Raw genomic sequence first — 11,347 nt, forward strand, 5'->3', positions numbered from 1 at the left:
TGCATTCAAAATGGCATACCAAAAGTATTCACATCAAAATATACTGTACTTAAAGTAGCAAAAGTACTGTAAGTAAAAAATGGAGCCCATCTTCAGGGCAGATGGACCTTGATTGGTTTCACTTTCACTTCCAAACATAAAACTGTGATTACATACATACATATTGTTTTTTTTGTTGCCAGGTGAAACAGTAAAGTCACAGCCCTGGCACCTTCTTATTACCTATGTACGTCACACAATGTAAAATATGGCAAGCTATGATTGGTTCGGGTCCGAAGCCATGTCTCACAGCAAGAATTTATGTTTGCCTAGTCCTAAAAGACAAAAATATCATGTTGTCTGATCCTGGTATAGTAATTTATATGACCCTGATCCAAAATGCAAATAAAACCTCTTTCTGAGACTGTACCAAGGCCATGACCCATCTTTCCTCCTCCACAGACCCACACTATCTTCTCACTGCTGGGTCTGGATCACGCCTATGTTACCAGCATGGGGCGTCTGGTTGGAGTGGTCTCTCTCAAAGAGGTGTGCATTTTTCCTTTATTTGTTTAAGCTTCTTATAGATGTTTTTTCAGTATATGATCATTAATGCTCACCTTCTCTCTCGCTATTCCCTTTTACTGCTTTCTTCCTTTTCCCCCTGCCGGCTGGGGCTCTGTATCTCCAGCTGCGTAAAGCCATAGAGGGCTCAGTGACAGTGACTGGAGTAAAAGTGCGCCCTCCGTTGGCCAGTTTCCGTGACAGTGGGAACAGCACAAGTGTATCAGAGGTAACGGAACTACACAAGCTTTGCATCCGCCACAGGGGGCTCTCATTGCCACGCGAACCCAAGCGTCCTGACGTGGTGGACAAGCCCGATCTCGCCTACAAAGAGATCCCCGTCAACTTCTCGGACCAATCGAATTTGCAGTTTGAAACCAGCCCCGGTGACGTCTCAAGTCAGTCGTCGGAGTTGGTGCTCCAGGAGAGCCCCTCGCTCACCGAGGAGCAATCAGAGTTTACTTTTGACTGCAGCCCCTCCCACACTGAGGAATCGGAGCTGGCCTGTGACTATGACCCCCCCACCCACACTCCTGAGCCAGGCGACATGGAGCAAGAACAGCGGAGTCCATCTATGAGCAGGGACCAATCAGAACCTGAGGGAGAGGGTATCCCCGTCCACACTAAGCATCAATCAGAATGATCGGAGGGGATCCATACTGTCGCCTCATGAATGTTGACATGTCTTACATGTGTAGAGGTCACTCGCCCCTCAAAAGTCCAGCCTAGATACCTGTGTTTCTAACATTGTGTGGCGTGAGTGAGCGAATGAGCGTGGGGATGAGTAGATGTGACATTCATTATTGTGCTTCAAATGCTTGTTTTACAGGATAAAGCTGTTTTATTCTATATTTTTATTACTGCCAACAAAATCCCATGAAAAGACCAAATCAAAAACAGGTTTGTCTGTCTCTTTCTGACTTCCCTGTCCTGTCCGTGGCTCTTTGATTCCTATTAAAGACGCATATCATTAAAGAGGAACACCACAGATTTAACACATCAAAGTCTGTTTACAGTTGTTGGGGAGTTTTTCTGCATATGTGGAAAAAAAGTTGTTTGTGGCTGCAGAGGGAGCGGTGTGAGGGCTAATAGTCAACCTGGTTAGATCTAAAGAATACAACTTTGGAAATTAAGACAACAAAGCGTGGTGTTAGAAAGAAGTGAGCTTCCCAAAACCTCTGCAGCTCCTCATCTCTGCCTCTAGGCTCGAGGCAACATTAGCTGCTGCTCGAATAACACGCCTGAATCTCTGACCGAACTGTCGGCGGTCAAAACCTTGAGTCTACATTATCCACTAATATAGGCCCACAGTTTTGACGACGATATGTGTGGAATATAAAAGACGATATCTCTGGTTCTGCCGCATCAATTTTTTACCATTTTTGTATCTATCCATTGTGAGACTGTGCTAAATCAGTGGGGTAACAAATGTTTAGCGTATCTGAGTTTGAACTGCTGTTTTGGAGCTTTCGATTATATCAGCAGATGGAGTTTGCCCACCTGTCATGGTATTGTAGATGTTAAAATCTCTGTTTTTACTAAACACTTTAAGGACTTCTGTTAGCTTAAAAGTTGAGTTGAGACTACAGTTTCCACGGTCAAGAATGAGCTTGAAAACTACAGTTTCATGACAACTTAGCAAGGTCTGATTAATTAATTAAATTATCGAAAGCTTGAGCACATCTAATAATGGACCTTTAGGTGAGATTATTTAAGTCATTTCCTGAAACGGCTGGGCACTAGAGGTTAAATTACTCAAGTAAATAGTGCATTTTTTTCAGCCATGGATTTTAGTCTAGTGAGCAGAAGGATGGTGTGTATATAGACTCTTTTTAATAGTTTTTGTGGAGCTCCGTGAAGAAGGCAATGACAACACTAGTTTGGTCTTTTCATGGATTTTGTTCAAAATAAGAAAAGTATAGTGTGTGTGTGTGTGTGTGTGTGTGTGTGTGTGTGTGTGAGAGAGAGTGTGAGAGAGAAAGAAAGATCTGGACTCTTACACATAATTTGAGTCTTCATGCCAAAAACCATCCTGTTACATGACTTCAATTACACTGCAAGCAGAGAGAGCGAAAAAAAGAGTGAAAATAAAAGGAGCAAATAATAGACAAGAGAGCACAGAAGAACAAAGACAAAACATTCTAATGAGCACATGATGTTATCAATTCAAACTACTACCTATTCACTAGCACTGGACTAATACATCAGAGGGCCATAATTAATGGCTAATAATAATAAAATATAGTGGCGTTGGTTATATGTTGGCTGATATGCAATAACTACAGTAATAATGCAGTAAAAGGTGGTTTAATAGCTACAGTGTCATCAGTTTGTCAAGACTCCATTGTTTACAACACATATAATAATCAGTATTTTCTTTCATTTTACTAGCCCCCGAAATCAACTGGGATCTGCTGTTCAAAGGCAGCTTCCAAAGGCCTTTCAAGCATATTACAGGGCTCCAAATAATTGTGAAGCACATTGTAATTACCATGAGTATCATTTTTCTGCACACATAGCCTTGTTTGGCTTTATAGGGGCTGATTCAATAAGGGCAACGTAGACTGTCAGTCTTGTCACTTGAACTGCCTCTGCATTTTCTCCTATGTGAATTTAATTGTGTGTTTAACGTTTCTAGCATGATAAAGTGAACAACACTTGAGCTCAGAGGGAAAGGAAAATACTGGCTGTTGTACAGAGCACACAAACAAACGCGCGCACACACACACACACACACACACACGTGTGAATGCGGCCTGTAGATATTAACACCGTGATATGTTACACGTATCTTTATGACAGTACATTTAATCCAGCCTGGCCTCTAATACAATGTTGAGAAATGTAACTACTGTATGAAGCACAGTGATACCAACAAACTGTCATAGAGCAAAGGGTCTGTGTGAGTCCTCGTTATGACCCTCAAATTGATGTAATATTTTTAGCTTCATGCTGTCGCATTTTTGAGCCATATTTCAATCTTATGTGATATCATCGCAACACACAACTCGGTCTCATTTTAAAAAAAATATGTAAACATTTGTGCAACGATTTATTAGCGTGGTTACTTTTCGTTTGCATATAGAATGTGAAGTAGTGCTTGCCATATAAGATAACATATAAGGAGTTAAATGTAGAGAGAGTATAAGCTAATTTGCAGCGTATCTAGTTAAGCAATAAGTCTGTAGTATCTCCCTTTATATGGCACTGGCCTGTATATGCTTTGTACATATAAATACACTGATGAGATCTACGTACATACTATTGTACATAGGAGAATAATGCATTTAAAATCCAACAGCCATCGTTATTTTTCAGAGAACATGAAATTGTTTTTGTACATGAGTGACTGATTAAATTAAAAAAAAAAAAAAAAAAAGGTTGTTTGTGTTTTTTCCTTATATGTTTAGTTTGTGGAAAAAAAAGACGACAAAATCTTTCCAAAAAAAAACTTATTTATATATAAGCAGGACATTCAGACATTCAGTATCAAACATAGCCCGACCCAACATATCACGACACAGCATGACCCAGAAAAACAATACAAAATATCCATAGAAAACCAATGCAACACATGACTCTTCACAAAAATTTACAAAACTAAGTTTAAACAACAGCTTTACATTCTGATTGAACGCTCAATCATTATATATACACACACACACACACACAACAGATCTAGCTCGATCAGTACATGAAAGGCCTGGAGGATGAGAGACAGAAGGCAACGAGTCGAGAAGAGATGATCAGAGGAAGAGGAGGAGGTGGAGAGAGGTTTACAGTGAAAATAGATTATGTCATATCCAGAATCAACACGGACTCAAAGAGACATAAAGATGGACGACACATCACATCAAATACTCTTTCTTCTCCTCTACTTCATCTCTCTCCTCTTCATCGAAGGACGCCACTCCAGAGGAAGCCCGGTCGGAGAAGAAGCTTCTCCGGCTGGAATGCCACGCTCGAAACTCATGAAACACGCTGCCCTCCTCCTCCTCTTCCTCCTCCTCGTCCTCCTCTCCAGGAGACTCAGAGTGAGAGGTGGAGTAGCAGGAGTCAAACCTGCTGCTCCTGGCCCGAGGCCTCCACTCAGGCTTGTTGTGGATGCAGACCTCGCTGCACTGCTCCTGCAAAAGGGCCGGCTGCTCCACGTGACCACCCAGCCTCTCTCCCTCCTCTTCCTCCTCCAGGAAGGGACTCATGCAGTCGCTGGCTAAAGTAGGTGAATTGGTCTGGGATGAATGTGGGTCATTGTAAGATGCAGGCCTACCACAGAGCAGCCTGCCCCTGCTGCTGCTGTCGGAGGGCGGTGCCTCGCCGCCATCAACTTCAGGCTGGCATGGCACTCCGCTGATAGGATTGGACGTGGCGACGTCTGAGGGAGGAGCAAAAAGTCAGAACACCTGGAGATGGATGGAAAATTGGGGGAGGGGATGGGAAGATGATTTTGTCAGTGATGATGCATTAATGAAGACGATGAGTGATGAAAATGAACAAAATGGTAGCGACGGTGGATACCTGCGTTCTGGCTGGAGGCGGTTTGAGTCTGTCCGTTGGTGTGGGAGTCTTCATCGTTTGAGTCTTCCCCGTCGTCATCATCTATAGAAGCCCAGGCACGCAGCTTAGCCTCAGCGATGGCAAACTGCTCAGCCACTCCTGCAGAGACACAAGTCCAATAAATGAATGACCCCTTACAATGGAGGAAAAGTTGTGTGTGTGTGTGTGTGTGTGTGTGTGTGTGTGTGTGTGTGTGCCTGTGACCAGTTAAACCAAAGGGTGATTTTCTTTCCTTGTTTTATTTAAACTTTCAGATGTAAATTAAAAAAAAAATGCTAACATTAAAGAAAATTCGGATCTTGATGCCTCAGATTTGTCGTGTAACTCCTTAAAGAGGATGGCAATCAGTTTGTTTGTCTGTTTGTCAGTACATCAACATCTATATTAAACAAGGTAGACGTGTTACTACAACTTGTACCTCTTTTTTGAAAGATGCCAGATTTTACAAAACACTTTATGTATGTCTGACATTATTTTAATAATGTCAGACGTTTTCTTCCCATATACCAATTTAAATCAATTTTAGGAACCGATGACAGTTTATGTCATATTGAGTCAAATGTAGGGCTTCATAATCTGCTGATTACTATTTAATAATAGTGTTCACACACAATTTCCCACAGCCGGAGGGTACATCTTCAAATTGCTAAAAAAAAAAAATATATATATATATATATTCAGTTTACAATGAAACAATACTAACATGTCATATTGTTTCATCCCTTGTCACAAGCCTTTCGGAAATCTACAATGCAGGAAAAAGTGTCCTTATTTTGGAGCAATAAAGTGTAAAAAAAGAAGATAAAGACTTTATGAAGTACATGTTGTACAGTCACTATGTACCCCGCTTCTCTCGCTCTCTCTCATCCTCTCGATCAAACCACGCCGATGTCCTCGGCACCAGACAGGATGAGTCACAGCAAAACAGCAGGAGCTGTTGTACCATTGGTGGGCAGTGAAGTGTTGTGGGAGAGTGTCTAAATAATAGGCCACCATCTGCTGCCAAGACAAGCCATCACCCAAGAGACAGCGCGGTGGGCGGAGCGGACCGCTGACATACAGAAGTTTTAGGGGATTAGGTGCATGACAGAAGGTGGCAGCCTGCAGGAGATGATGCTGGAGCTAAACCAAGCTAAGTACAAAGATGCATGCGCAGAGACCAGCTAGTTACACAGTCTAAGCTGGATACAAAACATATTCTTGGCTAAAGGTCTCAGAGATGACAAGTCTATATCCACGACCTTCCACTGGAAATTCCACCATATGTCTTTCATTTTGGCCGGATGTCCGTTCCCTTATGCTTTCTTTGTGTTGGAATTCTCAACTCCGATCTATTTACGAGGACTATGGTTAACTGCTGATCTCTACAGGGTAAATTGAGACAGCTAGCTAGACTATCTGTCCAATCTGAGTTTTCTGTTGAACGACTAACAACCTTTGAAGGTACACATATTCCATTAAAACAAGTTCCTTCCCGAGGCTATTTTGCAGCGGCACCGGGGCCATGACGATTGTGATTGGTTTAAAGAAATGGCAATAAACCAGAGCACGTTTTTCCCCCATCCCGGAATGCTGTGTGGACTAGCCAGACCCTCCTCCGCAGCACTGTGGAGGAAGGTCTGGCAAAGAGAGACTACAGAGATGAATACCTGCAGCAAACCGGGCCTCCTTCTCTCCTTCAGTCAGGTGGCAGTAGGAGCTAAAGTGGGCGGCTGGCTGTGGGTTTGCAGGTTTGGGCCAACCTTTCCACTCAATGAGGTGGGCGACCCGGCCCTGAGCCAGGGAGGTGGGCTTTGTTACATGGTCCTTCATTGCCTGAGAGATACCTGGACACAAAGCGAGGTACAGGTCAGAGTATGAAGTTGTAACTTTAATCACAGACATTCCATTAACACAAAAAGTCAAAAGGCCATTACCATTTAAGGAGGACCTGGCAAGTGCTGCAAATTCATGGATCCCGACACTTTTCCTCGAGTCTGCCGGAGATTTTCCTGACTTTGGAATCATTTCACTCACCTCGAATTTCACCTGCGAGACAAATTAGATTTAAGCAAAACTCCTTGTTTTGCACCAATGCACGAAAGCAGCACATAAGCTCTGTTGTGCGTCACTCCAGCACTAGTCCGCTATTTCAGTATTCAAAACAGTTAATGTTTACTTTTCCAATATTTAGGCTGTGAGAAACATTCTAATAGGATCTAAATAAAAAAGCTCAAATTCAAATATGAATCACAGGACAAACATACAGCTTTATCCCAAACAAAGATCTACACTGCTTTAAAAATAAACGTTTCCTACCTCTTCCTATCTTTGTCTCTCCCTTCTTTCTCTACTCCTTGATCTCAGCCTCATCGTGGACATACAGAGATGGTGTCAGAGCGCAGCAAACCAACACAACTAAAAGTCACAGCTTGGGTTTACTGGTTTAAACCACCAGGCAGACGAGCAAACAGCTATGCCCTACATTAACTGTAATGCTAAAGCCACAGTAAGCCGGTGAAACCGGTTAGAATGGTTGGGGTTAAGGGAGGTGAGGGCAGTCTCCTTGTGGATCGGGCAATCACATGGCATTTGAGCAGCTCTGGTAAGCAGCTCCAGTCAGGCCTGCTCACTCCAAAGCTGCTGATCTCTATTAAAAGTGATCTTGCTACGCAAATACCTCCATATCCAAAACAATTACACATATGACTGCACCCAGTAGATCAGTTGGGTCAGCGAAATCTACTGGAGCAGCTTGGAATATGTCTTGTTTTTAGGGCAGGTGAGTCTTTCAACAAGCAGGATACATGTTGCCTGAATACAACTGTGAGCGTGTGCATGACTTGACAGATATCCTTAAGCAGATCGGCTCCCAAAGCAGCTCAGGAAGCAGACTTTGGTTAAAGGCTTACGTGCTTTAAAGTAAAAAATGACAGTAAATGTGTGTCAGAGGCACACAGGCAGGTAGGAAGCTGGGAGGCAGTGATATGAAGACCAAGTGGCGTTCAACACTCCTCAGAGGTAAGCTTTAGCAGAAAAAAATATACCTGTGAGCACTGCAGACATCACTCATGCTCAACACTGATAAACACTCCACATGTTCAGCCTGTGGTGTCAGCTCCCTCCTGAGACTCAGACACAGATTTCAGCACCATGGATGTCTTAAATCATGTTGACAAAATAAGACACACACAATGGAAATCAGCTTTTACTTTGAACTATTAGAAATGGGGATTATTTTAGGTCATATGCCAATTAGCATGCATTTGTCACCACCTACACACTGTATACCAGCAGTTCCATTCCCAACCTTTTTTAGTTTGTGTCTCAGAAAAAAAAGAAGAAATAGCCCTCGTCACAGAGTCTTTGAGTTCTGCCAAATTTAGATTTTTCCCTCCAAACGTTTGATTTGGATAATCTTAGCGATCAGACAAGGTTGGGGGACGAAAAGTGTGCTTTTGGGGGAATTGGGGGAATGTTGGTTCTCTGTAAATTTTAGTGTGGTCTAGACCTACTCTATCCGTGTCTTGAGATAACTTCTGTTATGATTTGACACTATAAATAAAATTTAATTGAATTCAAAGAGCAAACTTTTGAGAGAATGCAGAAGCTAATATAAAGAGATGTAGTATAACTTTTCCCCCCGTTTTCTATCCAGTTAAGTATATTGTGACCACTCAGATTGATCTTGTGACCCAATGAAGGGGTCTCGACAGTTTGTAGGTCACATCCCTGTCATATGGTTTAAACTTGTGATTCCCTGTTCATCTCACTATGTGTTCATCTGTTGATGCAGTGATCTGTTTTAGTGCTGATAACTGGTTTAGGTCATTGATTCACTGGTTCCAGCTTCTCAAACGTCTGTGTTTTTTGTTTTATCCATCATTGTAAACTGAATATGTTCATGTAATAATTGACAGATGAAATCAATAATGAAAATAATCATTAGTTGAATGACTGTTCCCTTTGATATTTTTTTTATTTTTTTGAACCGGTGCACCTGCACATGATTGGGCCTCTCTGGAGCAGTTAATTGTGTGGTGCTGCTTTTGGAAAAAAAACTCCCACTTCAACATGCTGATTACCAGCTGACAAGTGCTGCTAATTAGCATTCATCCTAACAACAACATGTGTAGCAGCGTTTGCGATCTAATGACCTTGTTGCTTTAAGTCATTCTTCATGAGGTGTTTGGATTATTTTGCCCACTCCCTGCAGAGGCAGACTGCTGTGTGCCTCTTTGACATGCACATGACTAAGCGTGTCTAACAGGATGATCGTCTGACATCCACACAGCCAGTGATGTGACTTATATAGGACCAACAAGTGGGATGGAGTTAAGCCAGTTTGACTGCAGCCAAACATCTCGTATTTGGCATGAATGGAGGGAGCTGCAGTGTTGATGTGATGCTTTTTTCTCTATCTGGAAATTTAGAGCAACAGGAGCGACACGCTGACGGCTAAATAACGCACACAATCACCCCGCCATTGATGGGTGCAGGCCTAGTAGCGTGCAATTATGGGGAAAATAACGCACGAGAGACGCGGATGCAGCAGCGGGTCTCCTGGCAACCTTTGAATTATCCATCTGCATACCAATAGCTCCATACCTGCATTGGATAAACAGCACGAAGATGCCGAGAACCCCCTGCCTTTTATATGCACCTCCACAGCTCTAAGCATGCTCGCGTGCTTATAATCTATAACATAATGATTCCCCTGTCAACGACTCTGGGTACCTACCTGTAAGTCGGACCGCGGTAGCTCATGATAATACGCTTAATTGTCTCCAATCCGATCAACAGATGATAGCGCGCGGTTTGTCCCCCTGCAGCAGGCTCTGCAGTGGATCATTAAAGCCACTCAGTCTGCGGAAACATCTTCCTAACTCCAGCATTAGGTCTCCAGCACAGACGCACCATTTGTTGCTCGGTAGGCTATATGTGTTACATAGGCTGTGATGTCTCCCGATGGCAAGCGTCATCAACGCGAGGCGGTGTCACAGCCCCACCCCCCCCTCTCCCCGTGCAGCCAAGATACAGTAGCCTAACCTGCAGCTTTGGCCCCGAAATACACTGCAGCTGTTTTTCACCTGTCGTTCTATAAAAATACAGGCCTACTTTACAGCGCACATCCGCAGTCATTTGGTAAACATACTCAACAGGACATGTGGTTCATGTGCGAAAATGTAGCCTACTGCATTCTGATATCAAGAAAACGCTGGAAAGATCTAAAAAGAATTATGATTAAAAAAAAGACTGCCATCATGTCAATTTGACCTTATTTGTCCAGTTATAGCTACAGCCCGCAACAAGAGACTTTGAGAATTTGAAAATACAACAAAACGCATTTAACCCAAGGCTCGATTACCAACAAGTCCCACGTTGTTGCTTGTGATTTTTATATATATATATATATATATATATATATATATATACACACTTAAAAAATTGTTTATAACACACTAGAATGTTGGTTTAAGCAGCAGATAAAAGGACATATTAAAGTATTTATGCAGCCAGCAGTATTTTCAACAATTATAACTTCTCTTAAGTAAACACATTTTATGATTACAACTGTTTTACTATATTGTCATTCATTATGTGTTTATGCACAAGTATCGCTATGAATGCTGCACAGGTGGAGTTATCATTGACAAATATAACCCTAAATATTAAAATGTTCTGCTTACAATTATGTCTTACAAAACATTGAACTAAAGTGTTACCCTTTAAGCCATAAAACAGAAATATAATTTCAAGATCTTTCATTTACATGGAGCATATTGCTAAATAATGTTTCACTGAAATACCACAAACTAATTTAACATATTCCTAACATAACAGTGCGGATTGTATCTGGAGCACCAGCTTCATTATTAATGCTGAAATGATGAGCTGATTAATCAATACACTATATAAAATGTTAAAAGTAATTTAGAAAAAATGCTAAACATTTTCTGGTTCTACCTTCTGTGAGGATTTCCAGGATCATTGTATATTGTAGGCTATATGGAATATCTCGTACATATGGAATGCATCCAAGAATATTTTTATATTTTTGTTTCCAATTCAAAATCTCTACTTCACTGCATGTAACGAATTAGAATTATTTTAATGTAAATGTAACATGAGACCTGGGTTGCATTGAGTCGATGACTGAATTAAACGTACAACGGAAACATTTCATTTTTTTATGACCTTGACTATTCAGTGACATCATGGCTGATAACCAGTCCCCTTAGTAAGTTCAGTCGATTTGGAGCGTCTC

At 41.8% G+C, this 11,347-nt stretch overlaps 2 protein-coding genes across 10 annotated transcripts in view; one reads left to right on the forward strand and one right to left on the reverse strand.

Moving 5' to 3' along the window:
* The window catches only part of clcn2a (chloride channel, voltage-sensitive 2a), a 41,685-nt gene extending 38,429 nt beyond the window's left edge, over positions 1-3,256 (forward strand). For all 8 annotated transcript variants that reach the window (XM_031294283.2, XM_031294280.2, XM_036004802.1 and 5 more), the window contains 2 exons: positions 442-528; positions 671-3,256. In XM_031294283.2, coding sequence (XP_031150143.1) covers positions 442-528; positions 671-1,186 — 603 coding nt within the window. In that variant the 3' untranslated portion in view covers positions 1,187-3,256. The remainder of the gene's footprint in view (positions 1-441; positions 529-670) is intronic.
* Positions 3,257-4,207: 951 nt separating this feature from the next.
* On the reverse strand, positions 4,208-10,092 carry fam131a (family with sequence similarity 131 member A). 2 transcript variants are annotated; one of them, XM_031294287.2, is made up of 5 exons: positions 9,821-10,092; positions 7,017-7,128; positions 6,750-6,926; positions 5,062-5,199; positions 4,208-4,918 (listed from the first exon to the last, which is right to left on the reverse strand). In XM_031294287.2, the coding sequence occupies exons 2-5, from the start codon at positions 7,105-7,107 to the stop codon at positions 4,392-4,394; spliced, it is 933 nt and encodes a 310-aa protein (XP_031150147.1). In that variant the 5' UTR covers positions 7,108-7,128; positions 9,821-10,092; the 3' UTR covers positions 4,208-4,391. The 2 variants fall into 2 exon arrangements, with proteins under 2 accessions (XP_031150147.1, XP_031150149.1); XM_031294289.2 differs by lacking the exon at positions 9,821-10,092 and adding an exon at positions 7,399-7,696.
* Between the last annotated feature and the right edge of the window lie 1,255 nt (positions 10,093-11,347).

Source organism: Sander lucioperca, chromosome 9 (genome assembly GCF_008315115.2).
Source record: "Sander lucioperca isolate FBNREF2018 chromosome 9, SLUC_FBN_1.2, whole genome shotgun sequence".
NCBI lineage: Eukaryota > Metazoa > Chordata > Actinopteri > Perciformes > Percidae > Sander > Sander lucioperca.

What these genes read in the sequence shown, in the direction of transcription:
- fam131a (XM_031294287.2), bottom strand. Translation starts at nt 7,107, where the DNA reads ATGATTCCAAAGTCAGGAAAATCTCCGGCAGACTCGAGGAAAAGTGTC. An exon ending in TGCCAGGTCCTCCTTAAATG is followed by an intron (nt 6,927 to 7,016) that starts GTAATGGCCTTT and finishes CTTTGTGTCCAG; the next exon opens with GTATCTCTCAGGCAATGAAG. An exon ending in GGAGGCCCGGTTTGCTGCAG is followed by an intron (nt 5,200 to 6,749) that starts GTATTCATCTCT and finishes GTGTCTCTGCAG; the next exon opens with GAGTGGCTGAGCAGTTTGCC.